Below are 14,953 nucleotides of genomic sequence, written 5' to 3' on the forward strand. Positions count from 1 at the left end.
CGGAGATGGCAGGGTGTGGCGTCCCGGTGGTCACGGGAGGGGGCAGAGGCCCAAGAAGCGGCCCGGTGACGGGCGAGCATCCGAAGCTAGCGGGACGGAGAACGAGCAACAAGCTTTCCATGGCGGAGACCATCCGGCGTAGCAAGAAACGAAGCAAACTCTCGGGAGGCAACGACAAGTCGAGAAAATGTTGGGACCGACCTCAAAAACAGCAAGACGCTCGAAAGCGGAGCCTAGCCAAAACTGAAGCATAACAAAGGCTGAGGAGGAAGAGAAGGGTTGCGGTGCTCATGGCGCACCGCGATATGCACCGGCGACGGTGCAAACAACGGCGAACCAAGGGCGACCGGAGTACATACCGGAGTGCGGAAGTTTTGGAGGGCAAACTGGAGGAAGCAGTCTCTAGGGGTGGTGAACGGCGGTGGCGGGGCCTGCGGGTTGAGGGCGAGGGCGCGCGGCGTCCGCGCCGAGAGGAAACCCTGCGCACCGGCCGGCCAGGAGGGCGCACCAGCGTCGAGCTCCAGGAGGGAGGGGTCGCCGGCGGGTGGGAGGTGGCTAGTCCTAGGGTTGGCGAGGTTGAAGGAGACCGCCGGCGCTTGGCCGAGCTTGGGGCCGTCCGGGTCGCCCGCTTCGCCGTGGGGCTCGCGGGAGCTCATCCTCGCTAGTAGAACGTCATAGCGCCGCCCTTACTGCCCTTACCAACATACTTGGTCAAACTTTACGTCGTTTGACTTATGGAAACTTATATGCAGTGTACATATCTTAGCTAGGAGGGAGTAATGTGGGACTTAGTAGGATACCACTTGACACCCTAGGAGAGAGTACTTACTGAACAAAGTCGATGTAATGTGGAACTTGGGTAGGATCCCACATGACACCCTAGGGGAGAGTACTTGCTCAACAAAGGCGACTATTTTACGAAAAACTGAATTTCAAGCTTCTTTCCTTAGAAACAAAATGCATTCTAAACCTGAATCTTAAAGCAATTAACTTGAGGATCACAAAACTAATTTTGGACTAATGGACCTTTCTCCTTCATTTCATAATAGTTATCGCAGAGTCCGATGTGTCTCTGTACATAAAATGTATCTAGATATATCCAAAATAGCGATAAGTAATATATGCATGCTAGATGAGATAGTTTTTTCTTTGAAGAACAGAATGAGAGAATGGTAGGTAAGCCATTGTCTCTTCCTGCATACGCGTGCGTGGAGTCGAGATAGGCAAGCTAGCAAAGCAATGATGATAGCAGTGCCCGAACCGTGCTAACCGTTGTGCCGATCGCTGCCACACCGCCCCGGCCGGCACACCACAATACCCCCGGGGCAAACGCCTGCACCCGGCGCTCAAAACCACGGCCCGGACGGACGCACACAAGAACCAGACGCGCGTCGTCGTCGCGTTCGGGCAGGGCTGCTGCTGCCGCTGGCACGCCGCCCCACGCCTTTCACGGATTCGGCAACCGTCCCCCTCCATTGCCACCCACCACCTCCGTCCTCACCACCCCAAAATGTCCACACAGCCACTCGCCACCACCACCTCCTCCCACTCCTCCTTTACTAAACTAGCTGAAGAGAGGAAGCTCGCCTCCTTCTCCTTCCCCATTTCTTCTTCTTCTTCCCCGTCGTCGCGTCGCGCCGGTCGATCTAGCTAGCTAGCCAGCTCGCGCCCACGATTGCTGGATTGGAGGTGAATTGGGAGGGTGGTGGAGCGATGGGGCGGGGCAAGATCGAGATCAAGCGGATCGAGAACGCGACCAACCGGCAGGTGACCTACTCCAAGCGCCGGTCGGGCATCATGAAGAAGGCCAAGGAGCTCACCGTGCTCTGCGACGCGCAGGTCGCCATCATCATGTTCTCCTCCACCGGCAAGTACCACGAGTTCATCAGCTCCGGCTCCGAGTACGTACAATCTGCGTCCATCCATATCTCTTGGTTAACCAATTCCCTCGCCGCTTGCTTGATTCGCGGTAGCTGTTTGCTAGCTCTCTAAGCTTCTTGTGCTTCTTCTTCCTCCTCTGCCCTGCAGCATCAAGGGGATCTTTGACCGCTACCAGCAGGCCCTCGGGACCAGCCTGTGGACCGAGCAGTATGAGGTTCGTGCTTCTTCTTCTTGCCTCCATCCGGCTCTTTCGATCTTTGATCTTTTTCTTTAGCTAAAACACTCCCCCCTTCCCCTTTTTGCCTGTTAGGCCAGCTGTAATCGATTTCTCTCTTTCGTGTGATTCGACATAAGATCTGATATGTTCCAGTCCTCCATCGCTCTTTGAGTTCGCTGATTCCTGTTTGTTTTGGTTTGGATCGATCTCGTCGCAGAATATGCAGCGCACTCTCAGCCATCTCAAGGACATCAACCGGAACCTGCGCACCGAGATCAGGTCATTCACTTATTTCCCTCTTTTCCTCTTTCTTTTCTGAAAGATTCTTTCAAGGGGATGATCCTCGAACAAGTAAGCTAGAGTGATTTGATGTTGAAAATCGAATATATATATGTACCGCAGGCAAAGGATGGGTGAAGATCTGGACGTGCTGGAGTTCGATGAGCTGCGCGGCCTTGAGCAAAATGTCGACGCCGCTCTCAAGGAGGTTCGCCAGAGGAAGGTATGCACGCACAAACCCTAGGCAGCCGATTAATTAATCGTATCGGGCTTCGATTTCTAGCTAGTAGATCTGTCTGTTCTGCTCACTGATCTGCCGTTCATATTTCATGCTCCTCGGTAGATCTATATGCGTTGTTCATCTCTAAGAATAGAGAGAATTAACAAGTGACTGATTTTATTGGTTTCAAAGATATGGTTTGGGTTTTCTTCTTCGATTTCATCTCATGTGCATGTACGTATAACATACGGAGTATAAAATAACATCTTAATTCCTCTTTCTTGCATTCTACACTTCTATTTCCTATTTCTTGATTCTTGTCGTTTTGATTTTGCAGTATCATGTGATCACCACGCAGACTGAAACCTACAAGAAGAAGGTAAGAACATCACTTGTCATGTACTGTCATCTCTTCAAAATTTCAGCAGTTTCCATAGCACGGTTATTTCAGGAGCTTCCCAATTTGGTATGTATGCCAGTTCTGGTGCACATACACATCTCCATCCATAAAACTAGGATCTTTCCCCAATTCATTTGTCTTTCCTCATGTTAGCTGCCACTTCTTACAGTTTCTTAATTTGGTTATTTCTCCATGTCACTGTACAAAAACCATGTGTTGACAAATCCACATATACATATAGTGTCGTCATTTGATCACATTAATTTGATTTGATGTTCTGTCTAGATATGACCACTGATTGAACTACTCAAAAGTTCCATCAGGATTCTTGCATTGCCATTACTAGCGAATGACTAACCACTCCATAACCTAGCTCGCTAGCTAGCTTAGAGCCTTAGACATATATCCATCTCCCAACCCTCAAATGGTTGAAGATTCAACCTAGTGACCGATCGAAGCAAAGATCTGACAGACACAACCACGCCCCAAACGGAAGAATTGCATGCCAATGTACACTGTGCACTACCATGCGTGTTCGTCCTTATTTTACAAACACTCAACTCCTTCACTTCGACAGCTTGAGACTCTACACACATATCTATAGTTCTAGATCCAAATCTCGGGGTAGCTTAGCTATAGTAGTGGAGCCTTCAAAAAAATCTCGGAGTAGGGTATGCCTGTCATGTGCTTACATGCACGCACACGTACACGAACATGTTGCTGATTAGCAATAGATGCAGTGCTGTGTCTCCTTTGGACAGAAATAAGCTAGAAGTGAGAAAGAGTAAAGGACAATAATCTTCCGGCTATCTCTCATGCATCTACCCGTACGTGTCTCGTGTTAACTCTAGGTGATCAGTAGCTGGCTGGCCTAGAGATCGAGGATGCATGAGCATGCATTGCATTGCATGGTTGCTTTATTTGGTCCCCCGGCTATCTGGGAGTAGCATGTCAAACACGGATTTTTATGAGATTGCACACTGGCTTGATACCCCTTCTAGATGAGGACCGGCGATGAGGCTTTATGGTTTGCGGAGCTATGGAAGCAAAAACCTTTAGTTGAAGCTGTTGGCTTTCTTGATCTGAATGCATGGTAGAAAACTTTGGCCTTTTTCTTTTGTACTGAGATATGATCCTGTCTTCAGTACGTAGTCCTGTGTGTAATGCTTTATGCCAGTCGTAAATGTGAAGCTATGTTTCATGTTGAGGGGAGGACATGTGTACTGTATAGGTTGTGCGTAGTGAATTTGTCTATTTGTTTTTCTTACACGGGGTAGATAACGCTTGGAAATCTGAATTATTTTGATAAGAGTGAATTCCATTTTTTACGCTATAGTTGCGCATTTGTGACACATATTACTCCATTTAGTGAAACTTTTACAAAAATGAGTCTTTAAACATGATTTTGCGCCAATTTAGCATTTTATTCGTTGTTGTTAGGTAGGATTGGCGTATTTCGTTAATGTGGTGCGATAAAATGTGTAAATATCGGAGGTCATCATCTACCATTATGTCCATACATCTCTTATCCAATTGCTCCATTCCTTGTTCCCGTATTGATATTTTTGAAAGTAGGTAATCACCTCACAGCTTGCCCAATGAATACGCACCAGAAATCGAGGGTCCAAATATTCTAAAATGCATAATGTAGATGATTTTTTATTCAACGGGGCAATTAGTGTCACAAATGCAGAAATACGAGGTAAAAAGTGGAATTCACTCTTTGATAAACTCTAGCATATTTGATAAACTTATGGTTTTTTTCATCCGCCGATGTAGAATCTTAAAGATTTAACCTACCTTTCGAAAAAAGGAAAAAAGAAATATAAAGTGGAGATTATAGTCTAGTCTACTACATCATTATCTTCTGGTTGCCAAGAATTCCATGGCATGGCCATGGATGGCCTAGTATTAGTGGCAGTTGAAAAATTGCGTATGCATATAACATCGAAGATGCTATAAACATTAAAAAAAGTGCTTGCACTAAGTGATGCTACTATTATATGATGATATTTGATGAATGTATATATAATTTTTCCAATCATCCATGTAAAGGCAGCTTGTAGGTAGATGAATATATACCAAAATAACCAAGTTAAATTAAATACATTTTTACATTATATTTTCTGGAAACTCCTTTCAGAGTCATTTTTGTGTGGTTAACTTTCTTTGACTTTGACTATGACCAATGCATCAAAAAAATTGGAGTACCTAGGCAGATCAAAATGACATCATCAAATTTGATTTGAAAAATATTCATGTAAAAAGCTACCAGTTGAAGGTGCATAAGGCCATGCCTATGTACAAAGGCCATATAGTTACGGATGGCATTGTTAGAGAAAGATGCATTGTTGCTCGTTTATGTTCTCTCCGTCAACATTTTTTCTCATACAGGACCATACTAGGCCAGGTTCCACTATCATCAATAACCAAACACATATGGATGCCAGTTACTGCCTACTCCTAGAGTCCAAGTAAAGACCAACATATAAGTCAAAACTCTTCAAACTAATTTAAAAGATGGAACTTTGAAGCATAGTTATTACTTCTGCTTATGCATGTACTAAGTTAAAACTTATGGACAATTGTAAATTGACCATGACTGATGCTCTAAGAGTTCCTCACAACACTTTCCAATAGGGAACTAGTAGGCAGTAGCTAAACACATAAGCTACACGCCTAGACATATAGCGAGCCCTTCGATGGACCAACCCTTAGTAGTTAGAACCAATCAGCTTAGTGCTAAAATCAATGGCGTCCCAAAATTGGTGGCCAAATTTCATTGACTTCGTGCATATAAAATGAGAAAAACTAATCATTTTCACTAAGTAAAAATATTATCATTACATTTTTAATGCAAGTATATATCTACATGACAGTTATTATGGAACTTTGAATAAGATAGAGGTATGAAATGTAAGGTAATAATTACAGTTTGGTCACCATGACAACATCAAAAGCACACATACTGTTCAATGGAGGGATTAGATATATTTGAACATACATTAATTTAGCTATTTTGTTGCGATTTTAGCGTGGAAGTACTCATAATTTTATGTGCCTGTTTGATCGCTGAAGCTAAACTTACACTATTGTGTTACTTCACACCAGGAATGCTCATATGCCAAAATTTATTTAGTACAAAATATAAAAAAGTTTTGCATGTTCTCAAAGAAGGGATAATCTACAGCTTGATTATGTGTGATTGTTTACTAATGCGTTTCTTATTTCCATTTCCTTCTATGGAAGTTCATGTGAGACTTATCCTAGTGAGTAGATATATTTCCCCATTTAGCTCTATAATCATACTGATTTTCATGGACTTAACCAGTTCTCCAGCATTTTGGTAGACTAGATTATTGTAGTGAACTGACTTACCTATCAAAAGGGGCCAAATTAATAAAACAGCCTATAAGAAGCCCTCGGTCCTTATTTTGTATGGCATGGTTTCCCACTCACTCTGAATGCTTCCTTTTACTTGAGAGGTTACTTAATGCAGTTATGAAAATCACAGCATATCTATGTTTTTGTTGCAATAAAACCCCATATGCATTAGTCGATGCAAAGGCCAGGGTAAGCCCCCATTTTGAGAAAAAATCTAGGATTTTGTCATTCGGAATTTCCTAGTGTATGATCAATGCATAATCCTGCAGCTCGTTACAGTCTGGTACTAATATGTGTTTCTTTCAATATATTGCAGGTGAAGCACTCCCAGGAGGCATACAAGAACCTGCAGCAGGAACTGGTGACCTCTCGCTCTCTAGCTAGCTAGCAACAAATCAACAATCATATATGAATCTGATATGACTATGAGATGCACGCGTATATATGCAGGGCATGCGCGAGGACCCGGCGTATGGGTTTGTGGACAACCCGGCGGCGGGAGGGTGGGATGGTGTGGCGGCGGTGGCTATGGGCGGCAGCTCCGCGGCGGACATGTACGCGTTTCGCGTGGTGCCCAGCCAGCCAAACCTGCACGGCATGGCCTACGGCGGTTCCCACGACCTGCGTCTCGGTTGAATCTCCATCACAACGATCGCTTCTAAATTTTACGTCTCAAGTGCTCAATCGAGAAACTGCAATAAAGAAAATCCGTGTATTGTATTATGACATGTTTGTGATGCCTTGTATCGATCTTGTGCATGCGTGTATGCACACGCGTGGTTGGCCCCGATTCAGTTCATAGGTAATTGTGTATTGTATCAGCCTGCAATGACTTGATTTGGTTGTCATAATTTCTACTGCTACCATATATATTTTGTACTTGTAACAATCATTTCATATGTATATATATGTTTGATGGTTATATATTTAGTAGTCCTAGAAAATTCTATATTATTCTCTTTCTTACAACATTTAGTTTCTCCTTTTACCTTATTTATATTGGTGTGACCAATTCACAATTGATTATTTTCAATCAATTGATGCCATTACTAATTTTTTACTACATGAACCATTTTTTCTTTTACATCTCACTTGCGGTTTAAAAATCTTGGATTTTTTTCGATAAAGAGAATATATTAATATCAAAAGATACCAATTACACCCAACCTGATATGGGCTAAGCTCTAGGGGAGGTCCGATCTTCACGGATTTGGATGGGATTCGTGGGGGAGGTGGTAGAACGCGAAGAACACGAAGGGGGTCGGAGATACAAACTCTCACACACACACAAACCGGTTTGTCCTCGTTGGTCCGAACCACCAACTCGATAGAAGTTGCAGGAAAAGATCTTTTGGTAGAAGTCCCGCAAAAAGATCGACGAATCGAAACTTAGAGATCTAGAAGGGTGAAAAGACCAAGGTTGATAGAAGTACAAGCAAAAGATCCAAAAGGTAGAAGTGCAACCAAAAGACCAATGATTGATAGAAGTCACCAAAGAGATCACAAGGATTGAACAAAGAGATCGTGTGGTACAAGATCTAGGATCTATGGTAGGGATTCCCACATGGGGCAAGAGCAAAGCTCAGGTTTAATCTCACATCCAGTCTGAATCTCAGATCTGAGCCAACAAGGCTATTTATAGTTGGTGGGGCAAAGCGGTAAGTTACATGCTGAAAAGTGCTGTTTTGAGCTGAAAGTCGCGCAGGCGGAAGTTCCGGTCGCTCGGGGCGGAAGTTCCGGCTGGATTCCCTTCACAGGGGTTGGACAACATCTGGGAGGCATCTGGGCGGAAGTTTCGGTCCTAGGGGGCGGAAGTTCCGGTCGGGGCGGTACTTCCGGCCAACTTCCGCTCTAGTTCCGAAAATGGTCGTTTTTCTTGCAGAACCATCCAGGGTTGTTTTGGCGCGATTTCGGAACTAGGGCGGAACTTCCGGTGGGCGGAAGTTCCGGTCGCTCGAGGCGGAAGTTCCGGCTAGATTCTCTTCACAGGGCATCTGGGCGGAAGTTCCGGTCCTGGGGGCGGAACTTCCGGCTGGGGCGCTGGAGCTCCATCTTTTTTGTCTTCAGCTCCCTCTTCCTTGGCTTGGTCTCCATGGCTTGTGTCTTGGTCGATGTACCTGATTGAACACAGGGTATTTGCATGAAGTAGTATGCCATCCAAGGACGTGTCAAATGTATACGTGGAAAGGAGCGAATTCACCTCTTGGTGTATAGCTTTCGCCCGAGCTCGTGTCATTGGGCCACGAGGAGGGCTTGTCGGTCTTGAGGAGGAGGTGTCCAAAAGCCACCCCGTATCATCTCCCCCCACTTGAAAAAGAGTCGTCCTCGATGATAGGTCTTCATGAACTTGCATAGGAGGTAGATGACAACCACGCTTGAATGTCCACTTGAAAGTCGTATACCCTATCAATAGCACAAGAGAAACAAGAGAACACTCAAAGTGTAGCCAATGTTCCACGGGATTAGCAAGGGGCCTTATGTAGAAGGAGGTCACCTTATCAAAGTGTCGGTGTGTTCTCATTGAGAGATCTTGTGTAGTCGAAGTGTGGGGTTGAACCCATGCGTTGACGCTCATCCATATGTCACGTTTACCTTCACACAACAAATACCAAGCAAAGTATGTTTGTGTTTGATATTGGAGCACATCATCGATGGCATGTCCTTTCATGTTCACAACACCGTTAGCACAACACAAATTTATCAAGAATAATGCATGTGCAAGGTCAACGTGTTAGAACTCTGTATGAACATCTTCCAAATGTGGAAACACAAAAACTCCAAATTGTGAGACGACCATGGTGTCCATCTCATGTAGAATCCCATTTTCATTGTTGCACTCAAGGCATCGGAAAGAGAAATTGTTCAACATCCTTGAAGCAACAAGTGTAGAATTTGGCCAAAACACATAAGTGGAAGTGTCCAAAATATCATCAACATGTGTGCACACAAACAATTGAAATGAGAAATTGGTCATCATATTTGTTGCAACACAAGACATATCATCCAAAAAGTTCACCAAGTAAAAATTTGCACAAACGTGCGTGCCAACAAACCAAATGAAAGAGAAATTGGTCAACGTGTTTGAGGCAACACCAACGGTAAGAATAACATCATCATGCTTGCAAAAGAACCATGAGAAAGAGAAATTGTTCGGTATGTTCAATGCAAAGCATGGGAAAGGTATTAGATCCGGGTTCGATCTTGTACTTACTTGTATTATGCTCTCAAGAGCTCTCTTTATCAACTCGTGCTCAATCAAGATTGACATTGGCATTCTTGTACCTACACACACAATAGGCAAAGCAAAGAACGTGTGTGCATGGTATATGAACACATCATCCATCATGATGGTCCATTTCTTTTGCACATCACCAATAGTGTTAAGCAAAGCATCATAATATATATGGTGAAAATGCGGGGTAAACACATGAACATGCTCATCATGGGCATAGGCAAAGTCTCCAAAATTTGAGAGAGCTATGGGGGCAATCTCATTTACAAGCATATTAACATCATTGCAAACCAAGCATTGGAAAGAGCAAGTATTCAATATTTTGGTTGCACTAATGGGAGAGTATTGCAAGCATCTAGAGCAAAACATGTTCAATATTTTAGCATTGTTGTCGACAAACCTATGGAAAGAGCAATTGTTCGGCAAGGTTGTCGCAACACAAGCATTATCATCTTTATTATCGTCATTGCAAACAACACATGGGAAAGAGCAATTGTTCGACATATTGCAGGCAATAGGAGAGAAAGTTAAACTCTCATAGCATGGCATGGCCATATTGTCACAAGCAACCAATTCCACATGATCACATGGGGGAATGAACGAAGCATATGGCATAGCAATTGTATCATCATCATCATGCATGCACTCATAAGTCATCATGTCCACTAGTGGGATCATGGCATCATCAACACCTATATAGGTACCTTTGTAGTCCCGCTCATATGAGGTAGGTGTTGTGGAAGTGGTAGGCTCCATGTGGTCTCCATGTTCATCTTCAAGCAAGCATGGTGTGATAGCATCATCTTCATGCACCATGTACATCTTCTTGTTCGTGATCGGCGTCTCGTCATCCATGGAACCTATTGCAACATGAGAAAATACACTAGAGGTAGAGGTTAAGTTGTTAGAATGTGAAATGGCCTCCATGGAACTATCAACTACCTCTATCAACTCACTCGGTGTATCACTCATGTCCTCCAAATGGATGCACTCAAACTCACATATGGGGTGGGAGTCACTCAACTCACTATCACTCTCACTCAAGTGGGCTAAGTGGCTCTCATGCTCACATGGGATTGGTACCCTCTCATCCTTCAAGCATATGGGAGTAGGCTCGATTTTCTCATCTCCATACGCCTCCATTGGTGAAGGGATCATCCCATGCCCACCATTATCAACTCCATTCGCCTCCTTGGTTGAAGGAAAAAAATCCCGTGCTCAACCTTCTCAACTCCATCGCCTCCCATGTTGACACCATTTGATGGCGCTATGGTGTTGTTGAGAGCTAGGCTCGAATCAACATCACTCTTGACTTAGCCTTCTCGTGCTCCATCTTGAAGTGTGGTCTTCATAGTCGCCATCTTGTCCATTTCCTTGCACCATTCTTTGAACACGATGGTATCTTGAAGTGTCATGTTGGCGAATTCGGCATCTAATTGGGCGAAGTAGAGCTTGTGAGCTTGTGGTGTGTTGCATTCCCATGTCATGTGCTTGTTGGATGTGCACACATTACAATGGAGATTGGGGCATTCCCAAAGATGACCGTCTTGTTTGCAACGAAAGCATTGGGAGCTACTTGGTCTTGGCGGACAAATCATTGTCATGTTGGCATAAAGTTGGGTAGACCGTCCTTCATCTTGAAGTGTAGACTCCATGGTCTTCATCTTGGGGCTTGATCTTCTTGTAGGCGCTCTTGTGGTGGTGGCGGTAGGAGAGGGAAGCACCATGAGATGTGGTTCCTCTTTATTTGCACTTGGAACCATCTTGCTTGTTGGTGTAGCGCCTTGTCTCGCACCATTGGAGATCTTCTCATGTGTAGGCGGTCTTGGAGATGCCATTGTGGTGGTGGCGCTAGGCTTTGTAGACACCATATGGTTGGTGTTGTTGACCTTTGTAGCCTTGGCCGCTTCATGTCGAGGCTCTCGTCTTCTTGCATCATCACCATGTCTTGAGGGGTGTCGTCGAAGATCCTTGGGAGGTGTTGGTCGATGGCGAACATGAGGTGACTTGTGTCGGCGACGGTCATGTGGTGACGCATGTCGATGGTGGTCATGAGGTGGTGATGGTCGACGATGTTCATGAGGTGATGTGTGTCGATGACAATCCTCGGCATTCCTAGATGATGGTTCATGTATCTTGGCACTTTGATTGTGGCGCCTTCTTGAGCTCGGAGGAGAGTGTCGATGGCGGTCATGGTGGGGGCACTTTTGGTGTTCCATAGGATGAGCTCGATGTAGATGACCATGTGTATATGCACTCTCATGGTTGCGCCGTCTTGAAGGTCCTCTATCTTCATATATAGTTCCATTGGCCAATATGGGGAACTTGTAGGCACCGGTCTTGTTCAAGGTGGGGTCGAAGCTAGGTTCCACCATGGTGTCGATGTCGTGCTCGAGGTAGTGCTCGGTGCGGTGCTCCATCATGGTGTCGTAGTCGTAGTCGAGGTAGTGCTCCACCATGTCATCGTAGTCGTAGTCGTAGTCGAGGTTGTGCTCCACCATGTCGTCGATGTTGTAGTCGAGCTCGGAGTGGTGGTCCACCATGTTGTCCATGCTTGGCGAGCCATGGTTGGTGTAGGGATGCTCGATGTCGGTCATGTCGACGATGCTTGCGGAGCTATAGTCAGTGTCGAGCTCCACATGGTCCTCCATATCCGCGGTTCTTGCGGAGCTATCACCCTCATAGTACTCCATGTCGTCCTCCGTAGGCTCATCCTCACTATACATGTTAGCCTCTAGGATTGGTGTAAATTGTGGAAAGAGAACTACCAAATGGTCAAAACTTGCAAACCAAGATCGAAAAGGTGTTTCAAGTCGGAGGACAACCGATATGTATGCACACACACAAAACAAAAACTCTATATGGTGTTAGGTATGGATGTGGAAAGCCAAATGGAAGAACCAAATGAAAAGTCTATTGTCAAAAGTGGGTAAGATCCAAAAGTCACAAGTCAAAAGCGTTGATCACAAAAGGCATACACAAGGTGGAACACACGCACGGGATAAAATGGGGTTAGCGCGACCAAGGAAAATGAGCACGAACAAAATTGGTCCTAGCAAAGACTACTTGCTCGATGTCACGCTAACGCAAGAGAGACCGTGGCTTGGTTGCAAAATTGAGAAGCAACAAGATTTGCGCAAGTGATACGTCCCAAACGTATCTATAATTTCTTATGGTCCATGCTACTTTTATGATGATACTCACATGTTTTATACACATTATATGTCATATTTATGCATTTTCCGGCACTAACCTATTGACGAGATGCCGAAGAGCCGATTCGTTGTTCTTGCTGTTTTTGGTTTCAGAAATCCTAGTAAGGAAATATTCTCGGCATTGGACGAAATCAACGCCCAGGGTCCTATTTTTGCACGAAGCTTCCAGAAGTCCGAGGGAGAGACGAAGTGGGGCCACGAGGCGCCGCCACAACAGGGCGGCGCGGCCCAGGTGCTGGCCGCGCGGCCCTGGTGTGTGGGGCCCTCGTGTGGCCCCCTGACCTGCCCTTCCGCCTACTTAAAGTCTCCGTCGCGAAACCCCCAGGACCGAGAGCCACGATACGGAAAACCTTACTGAGACGCCGCCGCCGCCAATCCCATCTCGGGGGATTCAGGAGATCGCCTCCGGCACCCTGCCGGAGAGGGGAATCATCTCCCGGAGGTCTCTTCATCGCCATGATCGCCTCCGGATCGATGTGTGAGTAGTTCACCCCTGGACTATGGGTCCATAGCAGTAGCTAGATGGTCGTCTTCTCTCCATTGTGCTATCATGTTAGATCTTGTGAGCTGCCTATCATGATCAAGATCATCTATTTGTAATCCTTCATGTTGTGTTTGCTGGGATCCGATGAATATTGAATACTATGTCAAGTTGATGATCAATCTATCATATATGTTATTTATGTTCTTGCATGCTCTCCGTTGCTAGTAGAGGCTCTGGCCAAGTTGATACTTGTGACACCAAGAGGGAGTATTTATGCTCAATAGTGGGTTCATGCCTCCATTAAATCCGGGACAAGTAATGAAAGTTCTAAGGTTGTGGATGTGTCTGTTGCCACTAGGGATAAAACATCGATGCTTTGTCTAAGGATATTTGTGTTGATTACATTACGCACCATACTTAATGCAATTGTCCGTTGTTTACAACTTAATACCGGAAGGGGTTCGGATGATAACCTAAAAGTGGACTTTTTAGCCATAGATGCATGCTGGATAGAGGTCTATGTACTTTGTCGTAATGCCCTGATTAAATCTCATAGTACTCATCATGATATATGTATGTGCATTGTTATGCCTTCTTTATTTGTCAATTGCCCAACCGTAATTTGTTCACCCAACATCTCGCTATCTTATGGGAGAGACACCGCTAGTGAATTGTGGACCCCGGTCCTATTCTTTACATCCGAAATACAATCTATCGCAATTGTTCTTTACTGTTCTTCGCAAACAAACATCATCACCCACACTATACATCTAATCCTTTGTTTACAGCAAGCCGGTGAGATTGAGAACCTCACTGTTACGTTGGGGCAAAGTTCTGTGATTGTGTTGTGCAGGTTCCACGTTGGCGCCGGAATCCCTAGTGTTGCGCCGCACTACACTCCGCCGCCATCAACCTTCAACGTGCTTATTGACTCCTACTGGTTCGATTAAACCTTGGTTTCTTACCGAGGGAAACTTGCTACTGTCCGCATCACACCTTCCTCTTGGGGTTCCCAACGGACGTGTCAACTACGCGCAATCAAGCTCTTTTTCTGGCGCCGTTGCCGGGGAGATCAAGACACGCTGCAAGGGGAGTCTCCCACTTCCAATCTCTTTACTTTGTTTTTGTCTTGCTTTGTTTTACTTTACTTTATTTACTACTTTGTTTGCTGCACTTAAATAAAACACACAAAAAATTAGTTGCTAGTTTTACTTTATTTACTGTCTTGTTCTCTATATCGAAAACACACAAAAATTAGTTACTTGCATTTACTTTGTTGTGTGACTTACGGAAAACCTTACTACTGCTAAAATGGCCAACCCTGAAAATACTAAGTTGTGTGACTTCACTAGCACAAATAATAATGATTTCCTATGCACACCTATTGCTCCACCTGCTACTACAACAAAATTCTTTGAAATTAAACCTGCTTTACTGAATCTTGTTATGAGAGAGCAATTTTCTGGTGTTAGTTCTGATGATGCTGCTGCCCATCTTAATAATTTTGTTGAACTATGTGAAATGCAAAAGTATAAGGATGTAGATGGTGACATTATAAAATTAAAATTGTTTCCTTTCTCCGTAAGAGGAAGAGCTAAAGATTGGTTGCTATCTCTGCCTAGAAATAGTATTGATTCATGG

The 14,953-nt window shown here is 44.7% G+C and overlaps 1 protein-coding gene across 1 annotated transcript; it reads left to right on the forward strand.

Annotated features, from left to right (window-relative positions):
- Nucleotides 1-1,713: 1,713 nt before the first annotated feature.
- Nucleotides 1,714-7,017, forward strand: LOC124684048 (MADS-box transcription factor 16). Its single transcript, XM_047218454.1, has 7 exons — nucleotides 1,714-1,901; nucleotides 2,029-2,095; nucleotides 2,316-2,377; nucleotides 2,501-2,600; nucleotides 2,935-2,976; nucleotides 6,698-6,742; nucleotides 6,832-7,017. The coding sequence occupies exons 1-7, from the start codon at nucleotides 1,714-1,716 to the stop codon at nucleotides 7,015-7,017; spliced, it is 690 nt and encodes a 229-aa protein (XP_047074410.1).
- The last annotated feature ends 7,936 nt before the right edge of the window (nucleotides 7,018-14,953 follow it).

Source organism: Lolium rigidum, chromosome 1 (assembly GCF_022539505.1).
Source record: "Lolium rigidum isolate FL_2022 chromosome 1, APGP_CSIRO_Lrig_0.1, whole genome shotgun sequence".
Taxonomy (NCBI): domain Eukaryota; kingdom Viridiplantae; phylum Streptophyta; class Magnoliopsida; order Poales; family Poaceae; genus Lolium; species Lolium rigidum.